Raw genomic sequence first — 26,534 nt, forward strand, 5'->3', positions numbered from 1 at the left:
TTTAAGTGCAAAGGGGGAAATGTTTCCTTAAGCATAGATTTGCTGGAAGTTCCCCCAGTTTGTCATCTTTCCAGTGCAGGAGCCAAAGTGATGCATAAACAGTCTTAATTAAACAGCAACATGTCAGCACGTGTGAAGTGTGTGATGACAGGAAGCTGTCACATGTCAACACTCTCTTAACAATCCCAGACTTATTATTTTGCAGGACAAAAGTTTTCTGTCATGTACAGTCGTTCATGTTCTGTCATATCTCCATCAGGAAATGGGCACACTGAGGTGATAAAGGTCTGGACATGGCCAGGACAATACTTGGTTATTGAGGTGTGTTTAAATGATGCCCCAAAGTGTGCTGAGATCATTACATTGATCCACACTTTCATATTGTTTATACCAAATTCTGATTCTACCATCCGAATGTCAAAGCGTAAATCGAGACTTATCAGACCAGGAAATGTTTTTCCAATTATTTATTGTCCAACTGTGGTGCGCTCATGGCACTGGCTGTGGTCTGCTGCTGCTGTAGCCCTTTCTTCCCCCAAGGTGCACTTCTGTATACTTTGAGTGTAACCAGTGACTGTGTTTCCTTCCCATCAGACCAAGGGATTTCTCCACTAGATAGTACCTCTTTTTCACACCCTTCACTGTAAACCCCAGAGACGGTTGCATGGGAAAATCCCAGCAGATCAGCCCGTCTGATACCAACAACCACGCCACATTCAAAGTCACTTAAAATTACCCGTTTTTTTCCCGTTCTGATAGCCTGTTTGAACTTCAGCAGTCTACGTCGACTTGCTGTCATTGATTGGCCAACTAAATGTTTGCATCAACAAGCAATTAAACAGGTGTACCTAATAGAAAGTATGTCTAAGTAATGCCTGTGCCCAGGGTAGTTAGGCTGGCTTTATGGATGTAGTAATGAATCTAATAATTCTCCTTTCGAACAATTTTAACCACAAGAGCTTTTCAAAAGAAAACAGTAATTACAACTACTACAAGTAAGGTTTCAAACAGGAACCATTGCTTTATATTATGCAAATACTCATTAATCACCTTAAGATTTGAGCATTGACCCAGTAAAACTTCATCATTCACACAGAAATTCAACAAAATGATGGGCAAGTTATTAGCTGCTAATTATAAGACATTAAATTCCCCTACACTACATTAATAACAAAAATAAATTATTCTGGCCACTTTATCGTATTCTTTTATTTTGGATAAATATCACATTTTGTGACATCTCCCACTTTGCATTCACTGTTATTCAGGGAGAAGACTCTTTAAAGTTCCTGCCAGATGTAACTACTGCCTCCATGTGGATTTAATTACAAATCCACCGCCCATAAATGAGCTCAGGTCAATGCACGACTATATACACTGTGTAGGTGGAGGAGGCATTAGCGGTAACATTAAGCTTCAAAGGGCAGGTTTACAAAACCAACAGCCAGCAAAGTCAGAGCATTACATTAAAAAAAACGGGGGTGCAGTAATATAACAGCAAGTAAAGCCCAACAGGAATGCTACCAGTTTATAGTGAGACTTACTGGGATTTAGCAGCCATTAACTATAGGATCATCGCCGTAAATGCAACGACCAAATGATTATCGCTGCTCAGACGCTCACTCACTGCTACAGTAACATGATTTCACCTGTGTTACCCACCCAGAAACCACAGAGGCAACCCGAAACGTTTCATTGTACAATAAACCTTTAATAAATAGTTTATCATTAGTTTCCCATATTTACATTAATAACCACCATTTTACTTACTTAGGTTGCCATACTCATTTCTTGGCTAATTTTAGGCACACAGAGAGGGGAGTTCAGGCCACAAACCACATTGTACTAAAAACAGGAGTGGCTAGCAGGTAATTCTGGAGAAATATATAATAATTATAATAATAATTGCACCATACAACCAAATTGACCAAGAGGTGGCCATCTCCTTGAGGAATAAATATATACATTTTTCTCTAGGTACAGGTGATTTTTGTACATTTACAGTCGTCTGCTTGGAGGCTGTAGGTGTGCACGTGGGTGGTGGTGGTGGGGGGCTGGTGCAGAATCTTCCCAGGATCCGATTTTCTGTTGTTCAATTACATGATTTTAAAAAAACGGGAATAATGGCCTCCTGTGTAGTAACATCCCCTCTTAAAAGACAAAACAAAAAAACCTAAAGATTGAGGGTACTGTGTGGTCAACATGTTCAGTTTCATTGGAAACATTCAGAGAAATCTGGGAAAAAATATGAGCTTAACAAACCATGGTGAAATGCTTGTTATTAAATGAAGACCGAGGCTGAAATCAAAAACAAACAACATAACAAAGGGGACAGATGGACATTTGATAATTTACCATCCAATTTTGACAATTAATCCTAAAAAAAATGACTGAAGTTTTAAAAAGCTATTAAAAAAATAGCATTAAAACTTAAATCTTCAGTCAAAGAAATTAAGACAAGAGAAAATAAAAAGAACAACAAAAACACTCAAATCACACAAGTGTACATTCACACACACAGTACAAAAGAAAAAAGCAAATCAAGAAGATATGGCACTAAATACGTGACGTATGTTTCAGTTCATACAGATGTTAAACAGCATGAAACCAGTTGTTAGCTATGAGAGGCATTCACAGATCAAAGTTACAATGTGGAAAGGTGGCGACATAGTATGTGAATGAAGGGAACGCAGTATCGCTGATCCACATGACTGAAAAAAAGAAAACAAAAACCACACGAGCACCTTACAGGCATGCCAGGTACAGACTGCGCCACCTGTTGACCGGGGAAAATAAAAATAAACGTGGCAGCAGCAGTTCAGACCTGCAGAAAAACCCAGAGACATCTGCAGATCTGAACGATAATAAAAATTCAGGATTTACACTTTTAAGTGGATTTTCTTCTTATTATTATTTTCTCTTTTTTTTAAACTAATGAAATCTGGGATCATTGCAGATTTCTCAATACTCTCCACATTGACACAACCTCCAGATTTTTACTTTGCTTCACTGTTTGAGGATAACATGAACATTTCCAGTCATCTACTCCACTACTGCTATTTGTTTCTGCCTCTTAGGTGGCGCAGGCTGGCATCTGCAGAGCTTCTACACAAGTTGCCAGACACGTCCGTGAGGTGCTTCAGGTTAGGCATTGGGAGAAGTGTGGCCTGCCTCTTTGAGCGTACGCATGTTAGCTTAAATGTCAGGGACTACAAGACAGTTATAATTCTTATCCACCACTTTACGCCACACTGATTAACCTTTGTATTTACTACTGCAGCAGCATGGCTGATATTCTGCTGAACCTAATGATATCAACTCAAACAGTCAGTGCAGACACCGACATCCTGATAGCAATGCTCCAGCTCCAAATGGTCCAGAGGCTTTTTTAAAAATAAAACCGTGTCTCTGTAAGCCTCAACTTGATGGTGATAAATGTCAGGAAACAAAGTAACAGGAAGGGCATGAATACAAAGGAATAAAAAGTGTGTAACGGCTCCGATGGGAGCAATAGCGCAAGATTACAGAGCCTTCTCAGACCTCGGTCTTCATACAGGTTACGTAATGTCTCCATATATATCTTAAGTCACTTCAAGGCAACATTTGTTTCTTGAATAAAAACTTGAAGCACAACTAGCCTTCAGTTTGAACAGAGAAAAATATACAACCCAAACTGTACTACTAATCTAGAGAATGGCAAGTAAACATTGAAAAACCATTTTGAGCTAATAAAGTGGTCTCTTCTAGTCATCTCTCTGTAAGAAGTTTGATATTTGAACAAAACCTGGTCCTAACAAAGCTTTTTGTATCTGAACTGGTTGCCAACCCTGACTGCAATTAGGCAGCGCCTCTCCAATACTGGTTTGCAGGCTCCTTTCACAGGTTTAACAGCTGCTGCGCTCCCCTGTTGTCCACACAGAGGAAGAACTACGTTTCCTTCTTGGACGCCTAAACAGAGCTGTAGTCATAAAGACAAGCATCAGAACAGAAGTATTAGCATGTGAGAGGGCGTTCGTCACGCTCTCCTCTGACAAACGAAGGTGCCACTTGGCTAACTAAAGAGGAATAATCAAGAGTCACACAGGTATTTAGTAACGTATCAGAGATATATCCCCACTCGCACATTAAACCAAAGTCACTTCAGTCCTGTTTCGCGCCAGGAGGGGGACAAGCTGTTGTGTGCTCCACTGTTACAACTTCAGACAAACCAAAGATTGGAGTCCAGCTCAGCTCAGCTCAGCCACACACACACACACACACACACCCACACACGGTCTTCCACTGCAGCCCTGATGATGCTCGACACACTTTCTTCACACAGGGTCTTTAGAAAGTCCTCACAATAACCCAGCTATTATAAAGAAAAGGGTTGCTAAGGAAGGAGCGCCGAACTTTGTGCTGTGGACAGCAAAACAGACAAACATCTCTTTGCGGCACTCGAGTGTGACGTGTGCCTGAGGTGCGTGTGTGTCCTTGTGATAAATTATGTGTATCTGTCCATGTGTGCAGGGCATTTTGAGGTGGAGCGAGGGAGTCTGCCCCCCCTGAGCTGAGGTTATACGCTGCTGTCCTCCAGCAGCGGCTCCTTGCCCTCTGCCCCGCTGCCTTGCGGGCTGTGGGAGTGACTCTGTGCCCCGTTGCTGTGCTTCTTGTAGGAGCCGGGCCTCATACCGGGCCCAGTGTGCTCCGGGATGAACAGCGCCACCAGCAGAGACAGCAGCACTGAGCATGCACCAAAGAGGAAGGGAGGACCTGGGATGATGGCACTCTAAGAAGGAAAAGACAACACTTTGGTCATTATGGAGCACATAAATAAGGAAATTCTGTATACACATTCTTGCAGATGGCTTTAGTGTCATCTCTGATTCAAGCTCACCTCGTCAGTGGGGTTGGCCATGTTCCCTTTGGCACCTTTCTCAGAGCCGTCCGTGTCGGTCAGCTCCACGTGGAATAAGTAGAAGACGAAGCCGTAAAGAGCAGGACCCAAACCGTTACAGAGACCTCGAATTCCAGTGATCATGCCCTGAACAACACCTGAACAAGATGCATATGGAAAAACCTTCAGTAGATCCCCCCCAAAAAATTGCAAAGCAAAACACACAACATTCAATCAATAACATTTAAATGGACACAAGTTTCTGATTCTGAACGGGTTATCTAATGCATCAAAACCACTGACAGATGAAGGGAATTATGTTGATCATTTATTACAATGATATGTTCTCTCCTGGCCCGTGAAAAATATCAACCGCCAACCTAAATACTGTAGACGAGCCACTATGTGGAGCACAGCTACCCCTCTAATAACACAAGTACACAGCTGCTCCTTTATTCACAAGGGGTTGCCACAGAGGGCTGCAAGTTTGATTTGGCCGATTTTCCACACCGGATGCCCTTCCTGATACAACTCCAACAGGATTTGTATGTCCTCCTGGGATGATAACTGGTGATAAACTGGGCCTCCAGCTGCTTCTGAGCAGTTTAAAGTGTCCAGGACCTCAGGTGAGGAAGAAGATCAGGGTCATGATTGTTTTTTGTTTTTTCCCCCCCACAACAGTCACAGGGTTGAGCGCTACTGTATCGCCATGTGGCAGAACATCCTGTGGAAACAACCCGGACTGTGGTGGGCTGAGGCAGCAGTTTCAGGCCATAACAATACACTGCTTTGCTCAACACTTGCCTTGATCCCCACACCTTCTCAAAAATGAGAAGCGAGTGGAAAGGTCACCACTTTTGACAGTGCACACATTAACTTAGTGCAAGTGGTCAGAACAGGATTCCCACAGAGATCTAAAACTGGTCTTTTCCTGTAAATATTAAGTATGATCAAAGGTTAATCTTTTATTTTTAGAGTTTATCTGGCCAGTCTGTAATAGAGAGACAACTATTCATGCTCATATTCACGTCTACGACCAATACAGAATCACCAATTAACCTAACATAGATGTGTTTGCACTGTGGGAGGAAGCTGAGCGCCCACAGAGAACCCACACAGACACGGGGAGAACATGCAGACTTCAGAAAGGCCACAGTCGGCCGACATTTAGCAACAGGCATGTTTTTGTGCATCTTTGACCCCTGTTCCGATGACACTCTTACCTTGCTGGTCAGGATCCGCATTACGGGACACAATGGCGCTGATGGCGGGGAACGTGATGCTGGACATGGCAGCAACGGCTCCAGCTGCCCACATCATCCTACAGTCACCAAACACGACACAAAGTTTTCACTTGCCTAATACATCAAGGAATAAATTGTGAAATATGCACTTTTCTGATGACAAAGCTAGTTTTAGATGAAGCTGCACTTCTTGTTTTATTTGAGAATCTAAACTTCAACAGCGTGTCAACGTGCATTTCATCAGAATGTGATTTCTATTCTGATTTTAAAGGCAGATTTTTTACCCTTCTGTGAGCAACAGGAGGATTCTCCCCTTAATATATGACACAGCCAGTCTAACCTTTATTTAACCCGATTTAAAGAGTATTGACCAAAGCGCAGAGGAGCAGCAGAGAGACATGCTGAATGTTTTCTTTCAGAATCAATAGATATTATAGTCGCCCGTCTTCTCCTTCAGGCCAAAACAACAAGAGAAAGTGAAGCTGCTATGACCACACTTCAAGAGAAATGAAACTGAGCGTGATCAATGTGTGTCGGGGTGGTCGTTTATCGAGTTCTTCATATCAGTAGGTTTAAAGCAAGTAAAAGGTTGAAAATATTATTTTTCATTCATCTGACTTAAAATAAATCGATTAATTGTTTTTAAAGAGACTGAGAGTCAAGTGCAAGTTTGATAGGGTTAAATATCTACACTTTTGTTTTAACTTCTCACAATCAATCATTTATGTGTTTAAAAGAGTCACATAAAAAAATATTACATCTTATGTTTAAGTTACAATAGTAGCATTAGGTAAGCCTCTGCTTCCCTCTAGTGGTCTCTCAGGGTAGTGAAATAGGAGTGCCAATAGATAACTAGCTGTAGTACAAAGTTTGGCTTTTTTTCTAATTTATCCGCAAAAATAAGAAAAGCTTTTAGTTTTAAATGGAGAAACAGTCCTGATATGCAGATGCTGGTTTTAACGATGCTAAATGTAATTGTGCTGATTGATGAGTAAATAGTGTTTCTGATGATTTCTTATTATTTTAAAGTTAAATAAAGACAGATAAATGTTTTAAGTTGTCTCAGATGTTTAATACTTACTTGTTATTTTTTTTAACGTGTTTAACCCTGAAGGATTAGAACCATTGTCACAAAAAGGGCAGGAAATGATTTGTCAAGATAAACTTCCTTCCCTAATTCTTTGAAATCATAGGCACAACAGTTATTGCATTTCATTTTGTGTTGAAGGGGTACGCCAGGTATTTGCATGTTTTCAGATTGTGGCCGTTTTATAGTTCAACTGTGTTAGGACTAGAGATGGACCGATCCGATATTACGTATCGGTATCGGTCCGATACTGACCTAAATTACTGGATCGGATATCGGCGAGAAATAAAAAATGTAATCCGATCCATTAAATATCAAAAAAACACCTCACAAAACTTGCGACACGGCGTAACTCGGCTCATAACCGTAGCACGTCGGAGCAGTATGCCTCACGTGATAGAGCGGCTGTGTGTATTTGTAGCCTCACTACCAAACCAGCATTTCATCTCCGAGGAAGTTATCCCAGAGAGAAGTAAAGCAAGTGTGTAAGTTCATCTCTGAATGTTTGTAAAGTGTACCCACGTTAAGCTTAACAACCGATATATGGAGCGACTGCCTCTCTCTCCCTCACCTTCCTGCGGCTACTTCAATCGTGAAACTGCTTAATGATCAGCTGATCGGCTGATCGGCTTTTCTGTCGCGAGTCCGTCTCTCTTCTTTGTTTTTGGCCCACTTTGCACCAGAAAGAGGAAACCAGCTGCTGAACAACAGCAGAACGTTGAACCTTGATAAGCTGTTGTTAGAATTTATTTAATATTACTTTCTACACCAGGATCCTTTTCTACGTAGCTGACGGCTGGTAACTGTGCAGGGGCGGATCTAGCAAAGCGTAGCCAGGGGGGCTGACAGGGCATGAACAGGGAAAAGGGGGCACAAAGACATACTTTTCTTTCTTATTCTCATTTAAAATGTCTAGCTTTTAATAAATAATTATCTGAATCTTACACCCAAAGTTTTAATCTGATGTAAAATGTATAGAAGTCCATTACTGTATATAGTAACTGTTAAGTCTAATATACCCTACTAAGCTATAGTACTTTTTCCTTTGGGAAGATACCATCTGTGCAGTCTGCAATTCTGTTGAAGAAAGATGTTGAATCTATTTAATTATTCTTGAAAAATAATTTATTTCTGTGCATTTTTTTTCACGCTGCATCAAATTAAATTTGATTACATCGATTAAGCATCATGAGGTGGAGGGTGGGGGTGGTTCCTATTTTTTTTGCTGGGAGTTTGCAACCCTATTAGTTAGGTTGCTTAATATTTCTGCTAAGTACTCTTTAAAATACCAGAATAGGGAGGATGGAGCAGGTTTAAGTTTATTAGATTGATCAGTGTTGCTGAACTATGAAATATTTTGGGTGCAGTGTATTTTTTGCATACAGGTATAACAGAATAGCTTTAGTGTTGTTGTTTATTTAAACTTGAGTATGAACTTATACAAAATGCAGCAATATATTAAAAAAACAGTTTTATTGATTAAAAAACACACTATATCGGATTCATATCGGTATCGGCCGATATCCAAATTTATGATATCGGTATCGGTATCGGACATAAAAAAGTGGTATCGTGCCATCTCTAGTTAGGACACCTGCCAAAAATGACCACGCCCAACTGAGGCAACTGTGTTTACGAGTTATAAAGAAATTCAACCCACATGGATTTATTACAAAGGGGCTATAAGTATGCTTTTAATACTATGAAGTTGGACATTTTAACACTGGAGTCTACGGGAACTGACTGGTGTTTGTAGCTAGCATTAGGTGGCCACTAGAGGAGCCGGAGTGCTTTTGCACTCAGGCGTTGGCTTCATTTCTTTAACTCTCCTCCGGCACATTTGCAGCCCTGCTGTTCTGCACACAATCAGCATTACAGCGGCTGGATGGTGTTACGACATTTAACCGCATTCACCAGAGAAACCCTGCCACACTTCTCAACCCGGGCTCCATGAATACACACATTACACATGGAGGAAGTGAAAACAGAAATATGAAATAGAACTACACGTTCTAATTTTCCACAAGTAGGATCTTGGTGACCTCAAGTTCTGCTGATGCGAATAAATGAAGGAATGTGAGTGTTTGCATTAGGAAATACTAACCAGGGCTGAGATCCAAAGCCATACCAGGCCAGCTGGAGGATCTGAAAGCCGAGGCCGAGCAGGATTGTGTTCTTATTTCCAATAGAGCGCATCAGGATCCCCAACACGACCGTCTAAGGGAACACAAAACATAAAGACCCAAATTATACCAGGCACTGATCAACAACAATCAAAACCCACATTAAACTTAAACAGTTTCTCATCCAAGTCCTGAAACGCAGCTGAAATAATTATGCATGAATTCAACTGACAGAAAAATTTTGTTTAGTCTTCTTTTACATAAAAACCCCCCAAAACACAAAAACCTCTAATTAGAACTGAAACAATCATGTTAGTTTTGGAAAATTATGAAAAGCATTTTCATAACTTTTATAACCATTTCTGTTACACTAGAGTTACAAGGTGCTTCACAGCATTATTGAAAGGCATCGTTAAACTCTGTCTATGTGTTATGTTCATGGACACTGATAATCATGTTTTTCTTGACGGCACAGCTTTAAAAGTAATGTAGGGCGCAAATTTTATGCCTGCAGCATGCTGCACAGACAACGTTGGGTCCACAGGGTCACCATGTCAACCAACAAACTAAAAAAAAAAAAAAAAGTGGCAGAGACCCCCAAAAATGATGTTTTAACAACTCTAACCAAATGGCTTTTAATGCCTAATCCATCTGTGATTTCAAGTTGGGTCTCAGGAGTAAAATCATTATTCCCACAACAAATGCCTCCAACCCTCAAATGAGGTCTTTTTTGTTTTGTGTGGAAAAGATGAATTTGGTGGACATCGACAGCAATTACTGCGTATGAGAGCAGACCGATTGTGTTTAGGAACATGAAAATAATGCTGGAAAACTTCAGCATGTTTGGGAACACAAATCAACAAAATAGAGACTATAAGAGATAGTAAGAATAGTAAGACAGCACTGCATTAAAATAAAAGCATAAATGAGAGAAAAAGAAATCAGATCAAAATAGACCAATGAAAGTGGGGCAACAAGATCCAAAAGCCAGTATATAAAGTTTACAAAGACAGCATTTTGACTGAGAAAATATATAAGCCAGTAAAAATACACAAAAAACCCCATCATGCTTAATGGAAGTAAAGCAGAATGATTAATATCAGATGTACATTTAAATAAACAGGAGTACCTGAGCTAATATTGAGAGGATTCCCACAACAGCGATGAAGGCAGCCACTGTCTCTGAGGAGAAGCCTATGACCTGAGGGTGAGAGAGCATTGAGATATCGCAGGTTAGGACATGAACATTAGAGCACAGATCTTAACATAAAACCTTCAGTTGTGTGCACATTGGAAGAACAGGGTTTGGTTGGAGTCTTCAGTAACACAGGCTGTTTACTAGTTTTTCCTCAGAGAAAATGCTTTTCTTTACATTCCTGGTGTATTTATGCCAAGTACACCAGGAATGCTCCCTTTTATTTCCATCAATGCAGACAGCAGAGAGGGGACATGGGGTGTGGCGGGTAATTTTAGCCCTGGTGCCCCAAAACTACAGTGTCGCTTCTTCCCCCCACAAAATGAGCCTGCGTGTGAAGGACCTGCCTAACCGGTTCACCTGACGCCGTTTACACAAACCAAACAAACAATTCCCCCTCGAAACCTTCAGTTAAACAGAAACAATCCCACAGCTGCTCCCATATGCTCCTGCAGCATAATGAATGAAGCCATCTATTTGTTGCTTCTAGGGCGTTACAAAAAAAAAAAAAAAAAGCAATGATTTTCCTGTGATAGCATTTTGTGCAGAAACCTAATGAATCTGCTATACTTTTCCAGAAACGGGCTGCTCAGCAAACCCGTTTACCCAGTCATGGAGCAGTGTAGGTGGAAGTGTGTGGTCGGCAGTTTTCCCACGTCCCTGAGCTTTTCAGCCTTTAATTACCCAAAATGAAAAATAGTAAATGTTATTGCCCCCCCCCCCGGAGTATCCTATATTTTACACTTTTACAGCATCTCCTTTACGCTCCAGTAATGCCATTTTTATTCAGCAGCTCAGTCCCACCAAGTGTGTGTCTAAATTTTGCTTCAGGCCTTTTTTATTTGTGGTCTTTCTAGAAATGTGTGAGGAAGAAAGGTAGGTGTTCACCTGTCTGAGATAGAGGAAGAAGCTGGAGTACTGGCCGGCCTCAGGGAGGTAGGAGAGGAACACTGTGATACAGATGAGGAGCACCGTAGAGTCCTGGCCCACTTTACGCAGAGACTGACCAAGAGAGCAACAAGAAGAGTTAACATGAGCAAGAATTCAAAACAGGAGTGGTTTCTGACATGCTTGCTTAATCAAATATACTTATTTAATAAGCCATAAGCTGCACAGGCACCTCTGTTGTCCAGCATGCTGCCATAATGAATATTTAAGCTGTGAGGGCGATAAGGGTGAAGTGTTCAAATTAAAGCTTTACTTCCACATGTGCTACATATATATGCTAACATAACTTTATTTTAATCTGCAAACCATCAGCAACAATGATAACGACTCTGTAATAAAAGGACTTTTTGAAGACGCGGTGTGAAAATGAGAGAAGTCCATAATCTGCACATTTAAATAGATTGTTCTGTTAAACAGAAGAAATGTGTTCCTTCTGTTCTTAATGGACATCAAAATATTTCATCTGAACATGTCTTCACTGGAAAACTCTCAAGAGATGGGAGGAAAAACTCCACAGCGCAGTGCCTTAGAGCAAAAACATACCACAAAGTTTGCATTAAGTTTGACACTTTGCAAGTTTTTGCTGGTGGGAATGAGGTTCTAGGAATAATTGGACAGATTTCCATTAAAATGATAACAGACATGCAGCTTGACCAGCAGTTATTGGACTGTACTGACTAAAGTCAGAGTGTCTCTTTAGCATTGTGAAAAAGCTCAAAATTGGACATCCACATTGTATTTTCACAAATACATATTGAGCTGAGAAAAGTAAAACTGGGAGACATCACCTAGATGTTCAAGAAAATATCACAAGCTAATCGAGATCCAGATAATCCTCTTGGATCCAGGGATGCAGCTCATGCATGTTGTCAGTGCTGGAATTATCAGCCTTGGTATGAAAGCTCAGACTGCTCTTGTTTACTACAAATTCCTCCCAGTGTTGTGTGTTCACAGCAGCTCAGCAAAGTACTTACGGAGTAAATTTGATACTGAAAAGATTAAGTTTGGAAGAGACACGATTCCAATAATCCAGACTTCGAAAGTCTCAAGGAATACACAACACCACACAACAGTGGATTTAAGCTTTCATGACTACACTGTGAAGTAATGCTTTAAATAGTTTAACAACTTCAGGTAAATCATTTGTTTTCTTGTCAGCAGCACCAAGATCTGAGAAGTGCGCAACCAGCAGCTAAATAATTAAATGCATAATTTTGATTTTATTATTGTTATTATTATTATTATTATCATCAATGATTAATTTTTAAAAAAGGTGCTTTTTGCTTTGGTTTTGTGCTTCGAACGTAAAGGGTAGTTGCTTTTCTCATTATTATTTCTCATTTATTTCAATTAATTTATTACTGGTTATGAATCACAGTGTTCTTTCAGCTCAAGGCTCTTAGCTAAAATTAGAAACATTCAATTATGCGTGAAGTAAGTGTTCACACAATGTTTTGTGTTTTTCTTTAAGCCAGAGACTAACAGCTAAAAAAAAAAAAAAAAAAATCAAAAAAAGAAAAAAAGAGAAAAATCACACTGCTGTTGTGTTGGCCCAGGCTGTACACTGAAATTTATCAGTAAAGATTACTGTGTTACTCACAGCGAAGGGGTCTGCCTGTTCCCAGGAGATGGGCGCTCCCCATGACGCTGGCCTCATCTTCTCCGGCAGCGACTCTGGTACAGCCACCAGGATGAAGCAGATGTCGAGCAGTGCGATGGCTGTGGCCAGGATCACAACCAAGGTGTCACTGTAAGCCTCAGACAGGTAGGCTCCAATGGCTGGGCTGGTAACCAGGCTTGCTGCAAAGGTAGCTGATACCTGAAGGAAAGAGGGAAAGAGGGATGAAATAACTGACAGATTCTTAATTGACACCTTTGAAAAGCTTTTGAAATCTGCCTCCTTACCAAACCATAAGCTGTGCTCCTCTCATGCTCTTGTGTTATGTCTGCCACATAGGCAAAGATCACAGAGAAGGTGACGGCAAAAACACCGGACATCGAGATGACTGCAAAGTACCACCTGAATAAAAGACAAAAGCTTCACCTGTGAGCATACACAATGGCTAAAACTACAGATTGTTTTGGGTAATGTTGATCTGTGACAAGCTGGCGTTTCAAAGCTTCAGCACTGAGCCGTCAGTATTGTGCACTCACCATGGACTGATCTTCATCAGCGGAATGGGCGCGCAAGTGAAGAAGACCGTTAGCAGCAGGAAGGACTTGCGTCCCCATACGTCTGACAACGCTCCAATTAGCGGAGCACTGAGAAATGATAACAGGCCCTGAAAAGATAGAGGGGAACAGAGGAATAAGATGCTGCTGGATGTGTCAGTAATGTTACTAATGGCTAACCTTCACTTTCATTCAAGAACACACACACACTGTGAACAAGAATTCAAACTCAAAGTTTCAAAACTGTAAAATAAGTCTCGAAGACTGACACTTGTGCAGATAAGTTAGGATGAGTCACACATCTAAAACTTTTTCCAGCTCACTGTGAGTCATCCTCGGTCCCTATTTACTCCTAATGGAGACTTCAAACCACAGCAAACAAAATAATAACAGAGCGCTTATAGCTAGCTGGCATGCTAAATCTAGAATAAATAAAGACTTACAGGCCAACACACACTGAGAACAGAGACCATCTTTAAAATGCTGTGACCTGTCATAGAGCAACCTGGTTTAGGATTTAATTTTAAAGTAAGTTTTGCAGTTTTGAAAGGAAAAACAAGTCACTGTGATAATCATTACTCAAATTTGCAAATTCAAGTTCACTTTGGAAAAATTTTTTAATGATTGGGCTGCAATTCTTAAATCCTAGTAACCAAAAGTTTGAAATGATTACAAGCATGTCCTTAACCGATCTGTAGATTATTTTAAGTCACATTAGCTTTGAAGGAGCTTCATTTATTCTTAGTCCAGCTTGGGAACCTGCTACAGTTACTGGACAGCTTGAAGTCAGATGTCAACATAGAAATACACTGATGGTGACCATGATGATGAACTCTGATTGGGTTTTTATGGGAACTGGCCACTTGGTGCAGTAAGAATAATGGAGAGATTTTAATGGGGTCATTTAAAAACCCTGTTTTTTTGTTTTTGTTTTTTTGGTACTTTTAAATTGGCTTTGGTTTTTACTTCCATTCATATATCACTTTATTGTTTCGCACGGCTGCTGCTTAAAGTGAGATTATATCCTGTTTTAAAAAAAGAAAAAGAAAAAAGAAAGAACCCTAATTGATTACACTTAATTTAATTTTGTGAGATATAACGTGGAGGACAGAGGACCCTCGTAGTGGTTGTAAAATCATTGTGAACTACAAGGTCTTTGTAAAATGGTTACCGCACAAATCTCACTAAACTTGCGTAACGTACACAATGAGCAAAAACAAAAATTCTTCACCTTTGGCTAAGCAATGACATATGAAGGGGAAACTTATCAGCAAACACACACAAAAACCAAAGCACGCTTAAAGATTTAGGATACTCTTTATCTGATTAGTGGCATTAACTGTGCGAATGTTATCATTCCTCAAGTGCCTTCTATATTTGCAGATTTAGAAATCCAAAAATCCACTAGTTTTTTTTTTTTTTCTTCAATAACAAGAAACATAACCAGATTTCTATAACATTTGTTATGTGTAGTTTATGAGTCCTATGCAACTTCAACACTGATAAGATGATTAAAGGGTGTTTCTCCGATTTCCTTTTTTTTTTTTTTTTTTTTTTTTTTTTTTTTTTAAATTCCCACTGACACAAAATAAAGAAAAAGACCCAAGAAGCTGGTTTAGTTCTCAGGTTGAAAACCTGACATTTCAAAACAAAAACCTCTGGTGCAATAATTCTGATGTAACACAGTCATAGACGTCTGAGCATTTTCCAACAGCTTTGAACATCACACAACCAATCAGAAGGAAGGACAAGAACCAGCTGTCTTATAGTGAGACACATGAAATAGGACCAGTTATTGTATTGTCTTGTTGTGCTGTCTCTTACCTTCACACCATGAATGAGCCCATTCATCAGGAATGTGTGTTGGGGGAATGTCTGGTGTAATACCTGTAGAGCAAACACACATAAAAGCAAATGAAACCACTTTATCAACACTGAATTAAGCCTGCAGAATTATGGCAAGAAACATGATCACAATTATTTAGGGGAACACTGCAAGCTTTATTATTTAATTAGATTACTCATTAACACAAAGATATAAAAAAAAAACCCAAAACCCAACAACCAACCAAGGCACAGATTTAAAACAAACAAGCAAAAAACTTATTTTTCCATTATACCACAAACCATTGTCTCCCTGCTACACTGGTTACAGCAGATGTAGTTTTACAAATTGCTGTCCCATATAATTCTGTAACATTAATTTTTCTGCGTGCCATTTCATTCAATAAAAAGCTTTAATGCAGCTCTTCAAGAAGGGCCATTTGAAATATTTTATTTCATTTACTATGAATGCTGTAAATATCCATTTAGAAAAGGGATCATTTTGAAAGGTTCTAATTTCATGTTTTGTTATTGTGCTGGAAAAAAAATCCTCCACAAAAGGTCAAGAGCTGCTGATAGGGGGAGGAAAAACAAACAAAAAAAACCAAACAAAAACCCAGCCACCGCAAAAAAAAGAAAGAAAAAATCTGGACAACAACGTCCTTTCCTGTCAACAGTGCAATCTTGTTTGATATAAAAGGTTAACCTGAGCAGAATGCTTTGTTACAAAGAACCATCTGGGCAGTCGCCCTTGGAAAATGCTTGGATAAGGGCACACACTTGGTTGATTGGATGAACAATGTAGCTGCTTTGCATGTTTAAAACAAACAAAAAACAGATCCCAGAGACTTCACTGTCACTGAAAAAGGTTAAAACTTGCACAAAAAAAGGAGAAAAAAAAAAGACTAAAGAGTCTGGCACCTGGCTTTTCCCCTCCTTTTTTTTTTTTTTTTTTTTTTTTCTTCTTCATTTTTTAATGGCTTGTTACAACATGATTCAATGCTCACATTGAATCACATTAGACAAACTTGTCTTCCCTTCCACCTGTGAGCACTAAATACCATCGAACTGCAAATGCGCAAAGATCATAAAGGCTCCAGACAACGTGTTCCCAGTGGTCCCTAGTAAATCTGAGTTCCTCTTTCCACAACAGCTGACCTGAACATGTTAGAGTGCCAACTTTTTATTCAGGAAGGAAACACGATAAAGTTGCTTTTGTTCTGCTTATGCTGGGAAGATAAACTCACACTCATTTGTTTGAGCAGTCAAATGGCCTGCAAAGTTTACTAAACTAATAAAGCTTCCAGGGTTGGTCAGCGCTCAGCTGAGTACAGTTTTGTATTTTTCTTTAGTTTTTGTTTTAAATTAATTTCAAATGTTTGTTTTTAGTTTCACTTTTAGCAACCACGATGGGTTAGACTCCTTCAGTTTTGTTTTTACCGGTTAGAAATGTTTAGTTTCACTTCCGTTTTTGTTGGTTTCACAACCACTGTTTGTTGTAATAACAGAAATTTTACAAACCAAATTGCCGAATGTCATAAAACACTGCCATAAAACACTGCCATCTCAATAAATTCAAAGGCATCTCAGGTAGATGGTGCTGACAAAGTCTTTTTAAACTACACTTTTATTTTATTTTGGTTAACCTAAACACAATATTGTCTTAGTTTTTACGTTTTTTTTAAAGTCTAGTGTTCATTTATATTCCAGCAAACTAAAATGACATCAACTAGTTGTTTGGTTTAATTTTAGTTAACTATAAATAACCTTTGTCCTCAGTGTTATCATCTCTGGAGTGGAGCGGTTAGAGACTGACCAACAAAATGCTTATTTCTGTTTTATAGCATATTTGTTTCACTCTGCTCTGTTAAGAGTAGATGTTTACCAATTTGCTAAAAATCAAGAACCTCTAAATAAAGCTGAAAAAAGTGGGAACTATCAGTCTCAAGTGTTCAATATTTTTGACATTAATTTTCTGTTAAAAAAATCATTGTTGTACAGCATTAAAATAATCTGTGTATTTATTCTTCTTCTTGACTTAATGAGGAAGCGACACTCGTGAGATTAAGAAATTCTTTTGCAGGGACTTAAAGGGCTTAACAAAATTAGTAGACTCCACCCAGTGTAATGGTTGAATATAATAATTTTTGTTATCCATGAATTTTTTAAACAACAACAACAAAAAAAGAGAAATGGCAAATTACAGTCATTGACTTGCATTCCTGAATGTTCTGTTTGATTAATCTATAACTTCTCAGAGAAATCCGGTTTTATAGCTCAAATTTGAGCATAAAGACACGACTTCAATTCAGTGAATTCAGTCATTTTCAGTTTTAAACAAGTTTCTGACTTATTTCTCTCTGACATTTAATTTAATTTACGACAGATGGTCTAATAAATTTGTTAAGGACTGTACCTAGCGTGTGTTTTGATGGCAGGAAATATTCACTATTTTTTCTCCAAGTCCGAGAGTAACCCTGTTAAATAACCACGATCTCAGTATTAACCAAATTAAATGCAATTCTGATTTTTGCCATAGTCAAGCAGCTTATTATTAGTGAGTGCAGAACAGAAACAGGCGTTCAAATAGCTGAAATTCACAGGTTTAAAGTCCACAGCAGATATGGTTCACTGACACTGGCGCAGGAACAAGCAGTTTAGGACACGATGAGCACAACTGAGACAACAACAGGATCTGATTATTGTTTGAGGGTACTGAGGGAAAGCTGATGGCAAAGCTAAGAATCCCCTGTTTTCCTTTGGGAGTCAGTTACCCAACACACAGAATGCCCTGTGAAGACTGTTGCTGCAGGATACTAATGAAGCAGTGCACTCATTGGGAGCAGTGAAGCAGTGGCTCTCATCTTCAGGCGTCCTCTGATTAGTCTAAAATGCAAATCCTGCCTCTGTCCAGGGATTGTGAAGACAACAGCCCCCCAATCCACCCCGCCCCACCCCACCCATCCAACCAGTAATTAATGCTAAACAGTTACACATACAACGAGCTCTTCAAACAGGAGACTGCTGTGAAGCACGCGTTGCGTAAGCCTGTCTGCTTTACATCATGTGGCTCACAGATGTTTACTCATCATCTGTTTGAGATACCAGTTTCTCCTCACAGACATTTACACGAGAAGAAAAAGGAATGTGCACAAAAAAGAAAAAAAAAACAAACAAAAACTAAGGAGAAATCCGAAAGGAAAGAATTCAGTAAATGCCGAGTTTGGCTGGAATGTGAAAAGGCAGAGTGAGAAGAATGAAAACTATTAACACACAATCGCTGCTGGTATCAACTAAAGCACTTCACTGGTCTCAGTCATCGTAGCCCTTTATTTATTTACAGAGGTATGAAATTGTGCTTTGAAAATACTTCTTGATTGAGACATTTTAGAGAGAAATTCGTCTAAATGACACTGTTCAAACTGTCTGAGTCAAATACTTGGAACCATACCACCCCACGCTGCTGTGTGGTGCAGCGAGGTGATTGTATGGTGTGGTTTTCCGGGCTGACGGCACCAACCAGCGACCCCCTGATAAGCCTTTTAGACAAAGAACTGGTGCTCAGACAATACAACACTTTGGTGGCCTTTTCATATTTTTCAGTTCATTAGCTGCTGGCCAAACATCTGCCAATGCACATTCACAAAAAGCAAAACCACGCCACTTAGGGTCTCGCTCAATTGATTGGGGATTCAATTATTCATAGACACCAATGGTCTGGGAAATGCCACTTGCTGGCTGGGGTTTTAAAGGAGGAAAGTGTGTTAGACTACACACAGTTATGTCAGTATACATAACAGAGTGTGTGTGTGCATGCGTACACTCTAGGCTTACCGTGAGCATCGGGGTAGTGAGCAGACCCCATGCAAAAAACTCCAGGAAGATGACCACCACAGCATGGTAAACACTGGGCTCCCCGATTCCCTGAGGCTGAATGGAGACAAACACAGACATACAGGTAGGAAGGCGGTTAGCTGACAAGCAACAGAGACTGTAACATTCATTAAAGCGCCTTTTTATGGGAAGACATTAACAAATCGAACCTAGAGCTGGAATCTGCTAAATGATACAGACTCCACACTGCCTGATTCTGTGGAACAACCCACAGATGGGTGAAGTTTTCTGGTACAAGCACAAGAGTGAAATTCACTTCATACCCTGTATTTGAATAAATGTCCAAACTATGTGATTTATTCTTTTTGACTTGACAGATACACTGCTAAATGTTAAAGGTACAATCCACTAATCATATTTCATATGCTTTTTCTGCATAAGATGACTACATTTACTCAACTAGACAATAATTAGGGGATTTTCATGCACATAAATTATGTGAAAACTATGAATTAAATAGACTAAAGGACACTCATTGTGTAAGAAATGTCTCTTTTGTATTTTAGCCTGCAGATAAGTAGATGACCTTACAGACAACCTCATTGCTTCTACTTAAACTACCATTTGTTTTCACTAGCAATAGACAAGTTATGAGCAATATTTTGTTACCAACACACTTCTCTGAATGCACTTTACAACAGGAAGTTGCAGTAAATGATGCAGCATCCAAATTTAAATTGCACAAGCTAACATGAGCGAAAGAAGCACAGTGGTTATATTAATGCATTACATACTTACAACATTAAGACAAATCTATACTGCTTTGCTCTCATTATGAACTGCACTAAGTCCAAGACAATGACCAGAATGTAAATCAAGAGGATTCGTTTTTACCAAGAGATGCGAGGTTTGTCTGGAGCCTACTAAATAGGTTTTGACCTTCTCGCAAAGTAAAAATCTCCAGAATAGTTTTCTTTAAAGTGGGGTTTCATTTCCAGAAGCTTAAAATTGATTTTTCACTATCAAACAGACAGAAGTAACAAGAAATGAACAATTAAGGCAACTCTTAGTAATATTCAAAACAATCATGCGTAACCACCAAAAATTCCATTTTAAACCAGGGGAAAACCCAAGTTTACTCAATCATAATTTACTAAATACATAAACATTTAAATTATACAGTTTAATTTAACAGGTGACATAGTACAACAGTTTGCATTTTAGCTTACTAGGTCACTCTTAAAATAAAGGCCTAGATCTGTAATGAGTAACACACAAATAGAAATCTCTTTTGCCTTTTATAAAAACCACACCGTGGGGAGGAAGTCACTATATTCCGGCTCAATTTAATCTTTGGAAAGGTGAAGACGTCGCATGATGCCGTTTACGTGGACACTGAGAACAAACTATGACAGGAAACGACGATAATTGTAGAAACTATAAAACACGCCAGCCTAAACAGAAACACTCTCTTGTGCGGTTTGTAATTTCCCAGCATACCACACTAGCCTGCAGGCCTGACAGGGGCGTAAATCAAACAAGCTCCCACCCTTTTTGCTCCATCACAACTGTATCCCTGGGATCCCTGCTTCACTGAGAAAATGAAGAACAACATATAACTGTGTCACTGAATGGATGCAGCAACTTCCCCATTTAAATGACACCCTACTACGCATTCAGAACTTAATGCACTGCCATTGACTAGGGAGTCTAATGCTATCATTCACTCCTGCTCAATGTTCATAAATGAAATCTTAATAGCAGAGTGGTCAGAACCAGTTACAGCCACAGTAAAGACTGATTACAAACATGGACCCTGAGTGGAAAAGAGCCCCATCAAGTAAGGTGATCATCTGAAGTGGTTCTCCTCATTACGATCACAATTGTTAGTCTTCATATGGATTTTCAGTATGTTTGGCATTACTGTCCCACTGATTACATAACCGGTACAGATGCCTCACTGAGTTTATAACAGCTCCACACTCTGCCAGCAGCCTAATTTAGGAGAATCACCACCATTTACAGTCAAAACAAATTTAAATGAATACTTTATATAATCCGCTGTATGTGAGTTGCCCTTTAGTCATGGCAACTTTATACAAATATCCAAAATAAAAAATGTCACAACATTACAGCTTTACAGGTGTCAATAAACCAGAGACAGGAGAATAAATATGGCAACAGGGCCTGACTCACCAAACTCTGGACAGCTAACGTACACTTATCCTACCTTACATCAGATCAGGATTGGCTCTAAATCCGGAAGCTAATACCAATGTTTTTAGTTGTCCGATGTTGTGTTCTGCTTGTTTTTAACCAACATGACCAAACCCCATGTTTAAATATCCTTCCCTCGCCTATTTATAAGATTACCCAAGTAACTGCACATTAGCTTTGTACCGCATACAGCACCTTAAAACTACCCAGATGTAACTATTCAGCTAGTAAGGGCAAATAAAAAATAAGCCCCAATTAAACACATATGTTTGTAAGCTAACGTTGAGCTAGTCCCAGCTTGTTTCTTTTAGTGCCACATAATTTAAAGAAACGTGAGTTCCTATTAGCATTAACGTAGAGTGAATAAGCTTAAAGTAAAGATAACTGAATGGCTGCAGTATCAATAAAAGAAACAGAGCTAACGATGGTATTAGTGAGCTACCGTTACCTGAGCTGACGTGTTAACAAGCAGCTAACGCAGGCCGCTAACACTGGAAATGCTAGTCCACAGCTAGCAGTGTTAGCCCTACCAACACCCAGCCTCCGTTAACGGTCAACGTTGCCCTTTACCACCGACAGCCGCAACAAAAGCTGCATTACCTCGCGTGTTTTCACGAAATAAACACACCAGCACAGGCGGCCGAGAGCCCGTTTAACTCAATGGCAAGCTAACTTACGGGAGATAAATAAATATTTAACTCACACTTCCTCCATCTTTTATTATAATTTTCTTTGCAAGAAGAATGCTGCGGTTCAGCCGCTTCTTCTTCTTCTTCTCCCCCGTCATCATTAACTTATGTCCATTCTTAGGGTCAGAGGGTCATCGTCGCGCCAATCAAAACCAAAAACCCCCACAAATTTCGCCTCCAGGGCTCATCGCACTTCGGGCAAATCGGAGGAGGCAGCTAGCAGCGAGCTAACAATTTTGTGATCTCTCCTCCCCACCTCACCTCGCCTGGCTTCCTGTACTACGTCAACCCACCCCTTCTGGCGGAGTGACGTCCAGCGATTGGCTGTCTAATACAAGGGCGAAGCAGAACAGGGCGTCGGATTGGCTCAGATGATGTCAACGCTATCGATCCTCACACGGTGATTTGTGAGCATCACATCGCGGGTAACAAAGAGGAAATGCCTTATTTGGAGAGTGACTGTGTTTACGAAGAAACGTAAACCGTGTCCGACTACTTCCACCCAGAGAAGAAAATTCCTTTGGAGGAAATACGTATTCACGCTCAAAATATTTAATGAACATCATAGTCTAAAGATGGCTATTTTTATTAAACCTAGGATTAAGATTGTGTAGTATCCATACTAGGTTAGCGATTGTGCGTGTGTGTAAGAGAATCTATAAGTACATGTATGTATAGATGTAGGTGAAAGTTTGTTTACATGTAGCCTTAAAATAAAAGTTTGCATGGCATTAAAAAAATTCAATACAGTGGGAGAGAAAATATGTAAACACCAACTGATAAAAACAAATAAGAAATGTGAAAAAGTTATATGAAAATTATGATTTAAAATATCAGCAAAAACGGTCTAGTAATATATAAACATAAAATTTACTATGTAAAGCAAATATGGACTGGTTCCTCTTTTTTGCTTGTGTAGCAAAAAAAAGAAGAAGAAAAAAGAAATTAAAACAATTTTTTTTCCACCCTCTCTGAGGGTGGAGAAAGTTTTAGACTTCTGGGTAATGGAAATGTAAAACCACCACAGGATGTGTGCAGATGTAACATTCACAGTGAGCCACAAATAAAAAAAACCAAAACATGTACCTCCAAGTTTGGCCTTCTGAAGAGCGTAATCAATTAAGGCAAAATTCAATTAATATCATTTTTGAACTCACATTTTTGTGACGAAATCTCATTTAGAATTAAACAGAGTAAAAACTTTATGGCTGTTATACAAGAACAATACAATTTAGACGTGCATCTCTCCTACGGGCACAAAATAAAAATCTCACAATTTCAACTTACCAACTCAAACCTCCCAGTAAATAAGTAGAAATTTAAAGTTTTTAAGTCAAGATTTTGAGATAACTTGATATTTTCACATATGATGGCAGTTTTTTTCCAGTGTCACAAACAGTTTTTCGAAATCACCTCACATGACACTATCCGCATACATTTTAGATTTAAGCTCCAATTGTCTGACATTTAGACTGCTGTGGTCAGCGCTTCACTTTTTTCTATTCTAGTATCATTTCATACCTTTACTTCATCCTGCGATGTTGCGTTTGTTTTACTGAGTTGTGTTTCACTGTTGACTGCTGTAACACTGTAATTTCCCAGCTATTGGAATAAATAAAATACTCTAACACTTATTCCACTTAAATACTCACTTATTAAATTTGCTGCAAGTATGAGATTAAATGTAATGCTGTTGACATTCAAATTCAACTTATGATTTGACCTGATTTCCAGCTTCATTTTTTTTTTTAATTCTTGACTTGAGTAATAAAATAATAAAAAAATTTTTTCCTATTAACCTTTGTTTAACACATGACAGAAAATAAGTACATTAGTGACTAGAAGATGTTGCAGCACGTTGAGCCTTGATAACATTTGGTTTATTTCAGTTGGTGATATTGGCAAAACTTGGATGATGTCCTACAATAAAAAAGAAAACGAAATTATAAACAGATGCTGACTTGGTGAAGCTGCACAGCTCTGCAGTAGCAAACAAAGTCAGTCAGGTAAACTTAATCAGTCATAGTAGTGTAGAATTAAATCAATATAACTAGAAATACAACTAAAGGGATGTTTTTGTGAGCCAGATGAGAAAACAAAATGCAGCGCTGAAGTCTTTAGGAGACAGAATCACTTTATGTACAAGGTCAGAAGTTTTCTGGTACAGCACAAGCTATTTATTCCCCAACAACACACAAGGCATTCAATTAATAACACAATGATTGAGCTCAGAGTTAATTAGTAAAAGACACTCTTGTGTACTTGAGTGTTCTTCATCACGTTCTATATTTCTCGACGGAGCTCATCACAAAGAACACGTCAAAAATATCTGCCTTTTATTAAAATCAGAGCTGTACAATTTTGAAATAGGTTAAAAAAATTACACACAGTATACTGATACAAAGAGAAGTACTAATCCATATCTGCCATAATAATAATAAAACCTCCCTGAAAGAACAGTCAGCATCATCTCCCATTAAATACATATACATTTTCAAAGCAGTTCGTTTCCATAGCAGCATGGAAAAATCGAAACGTCTACAAAACAAAGTGCATATTTTTTTTGTTTCCATTAATACACATTTGGGAATTTTTCAAATTATAACAATTTATGGTGTTATTCTCCGTTTAAATCTTCATCCTCGTCAATGTAAGGGATGTCCAGGTCGTCAGAGCTCCCGTTAAACTTCTTACTGGCTATCTGGGGCTTGCTGGCTGGGGAGGGAGTGTCTACGCTAGGCTGGATAACATCTGCTTTTTCTCCAGATGTGAACTCTTTCTGTTCACGATCACTTTGAACCATTAGATGTCTAACTCTCTGCGTCAGGTCGGCAGGTTTGGGAGGGCAGTCCGGTTTCTGGGTTTTCACAGGCGTGATTGATTTTCCTGAGAAAACAAACATTACTAAACACACTGACAGATGTAGTACACAAGAGAAGCTCCAGTTTAGGTCATAATTTGTTGGATCAAGACACAATTTTTTTGTTTAAAAAAAAAAAAAAAAAAAAAAAGTATTAGATTAATCGTTAGGCAATTACTGCGATTTATACATAATTCCTCATTTATATGTGTTTCATGGCCAGGCGAGGCGTGTTCTTTTGTAATTTCATGACAAATGCAGCAGATATAACACCTGAAGTTGGTTCAAAGTGTTGAATATGTACTTTAAAGCTTTGCACTGTAATATGAGGGCCAAAAAGAGATCAGTGCAAGTGAAAGACTATTATATCAAAACAAACAAACAAAAAAACAACCCCTCCCCCCTCCCCAAAAAACCAAAAATAAACACACTCTCAGAGTGAGGGAGGGAGAGAGAGAGAGCAAAAACTTTAAAGTGGTCAAAATAGACCCCGGACCAGCTCAGTGACATCAAAAAACACAGAACACAGCTTAAGTGAATGGTGGTTTATGAAAAACAACTTTACAATGTTTGACCAAGTAACAAACTCTCATTGTTAAACCCAGAGGAAGGCCAAAATACCCTACCTCTTTACTGACCTTCCGAGTCCAGGGACCCTAGTCGGTCCAGGCTGTCAGTGCTCAACCATGATGAGAAGTCTAAGTTTTCATTGTCAGATTCTTCCTGATCCAGCTCAGGCAACCTGGAGACCAAGTCCAACCTGTAAACAAAAAAAAGATATTAACATTCAAATGAGAGAAATAAGAGGAATAAAAGGAGTACAATTAGAATTAAACATTATTAGCTCACTTTTCTTGCTTGATGGACTTGATCCTTTCAAGGAGGGTCTTCACCGCTTCATCAGGCTGTGTTATCTCTGGAACCTGCAGCTCGGACTGTTCAACAACCTGCACAGAGACCAGTGCAGCATTATTGTGTGCTATCTGTGGGTTTATCTCTCTCTCATATTTGTTAATGCTCCCGAACTTTTATAACTTCTACTTAATCATTTACCTACTTTACTTTTTTTGTGCTCAGAACTGTTTGCTAAAAACCATTTGCGCCCACTATTTTGGAAAATGTCGAAAAATAGGAAGAAAGAGGAACAAGAACGGGATGAGTCAGCGAGCCTTGCTAGCACAATCACAGCTCCGCTAACCGAGAAGCTAGCAGAGCACAAAGCTGAACTTTTGGCAGAAATAAGAGACACGTACAAGAAGTATGAGGCCAAATTTCAAGCTGTGCGGGAAGCGGTGGAAGACCACAAACAATGCATCTCGAGCTTGGAGCAGTCACTGAATGGCAGAAAGGACCGTTCCAATATGTGTGTCTGGGATAGTTTACTTTTTCTCTTTAGCAGGGTCTGTCTTAATGCAAAACATCACCCGGACTGATGCGGTTAAAACAGATGCTGTTTGGTGTTGGC

General features: G+C 39.2%; 2 protein-coding genes across 6 annotated transcripts in view; both read right to left on the minus strand.

Annotated features, from left to right (window-relative positions):
- Positions 1 to 1,690: 1,690 nt before the first annotated feature.
- Positions 1,691 to 22,517, minus strand: mfsd14a2 (major facilitator superfamily domain containing 14A2). The gene is made up of 12 exons (XM_031731112.2): positions 22,224 to 22,517; positions 19,304 to 19,399; positions 15,470 to 15,532; positions 13,628 to 13,755; positions 13,379 to 13,493; positions 13,074 to 13,292; positions 11,414 to 11,527; positions 10,460 to 10,531; positions 9,312 to 9,424; positions 6,100 to 6,197; positions 4,877 to 5,034; positions 1,691 to 4,768 (listed from the first exon to the last, which is right to left on the minus strand). The coding sequence occupies exons 1-12, from the start codon at positions 22,308 to 22,310 to the stop codon at positions 4,556 to 4,558; spliced, it is 1,476 nt and encodes a 491-aa protein (XP_031586972.2). The 5' UTR covers positions 22,311 to 22,517; the 3' UTR covers positions 1,691 to 4,555.
- A 1,799-nt stretch (positions 22,518 to 24,316) lies between these two features.
- The window catches only part of myo9b (myosin IXb), a 34,406-nt gene continuing 32,188 nt past the window's right edge, over positions 24,317 to 26,534 (minus strand). For 4 of the 5 annotated variants that reach the window (XM_039602289.1, XM_039602288.1, XM_039602291.1 and 1 more), the window contains 3 exons: positions 25,919 to 26,016; positions 25,708 to 25,829; positions 24,317 to 25,095 (listed from right to left, as the gene is read on the minus strand). In XM_039602289.1, coding sequence (XP_039458223.1) covers positions 24,827 to 25,095; positions 25,708 to 25,829; positions 25,919 to 26,016 — 489 coding nt within the window. In that variant the 3' untranslated portion in view covers positions 24,317 to 24,826. Of the gene's footprint in view, positions 25,096 to 25,695; positions 25,830 to 25,918; positions 26,017 to 26,534 lie in introns of all 5 variants that reach the window. The other variant, XM_039602292.1, reaches the window with a different exon arrangement.

Source organism: Oreochromis aureus, linkage group 18 (genome assembly GCF_013358895.1).
Source record: "Oreochromis aureus strain Israel breed Guangdong linkage group 18, ZZ_aureus, whole genome shotgun sequence".
Lineage (NCBI taxonomy): Eukaryota > Metazoa > Chordata > Actinopteri > Cichliformes > Cichlidae > Oreochromis > Oreochromis aureus.

Bases quoted from the DNA above. Each gene is read 5' to 3' on its own strand.
- mfsd14a2 (XM_031731112.2), bottom strand. From the start codon at position 22,310: ATGATGACGGGGGAGAAGAAGAAGAAGAAGCGGCTGAACCGCAGCATT. The intron at 6,198-9,311 runs GTTAGTATTTCC...TGGTGACTGTAG, and splicing joins GGCTTTGGATCTCAGCCCTG to GATGATGTGGGCAGCTGGAG. The intron at 5,035-6,099 runs GTAAGAGTGTCA...CATCTTGTTCAG, and splicing joins TGCGGATCCTGACCAGCAAG to GTGTTGTTCAGGGCATGATC.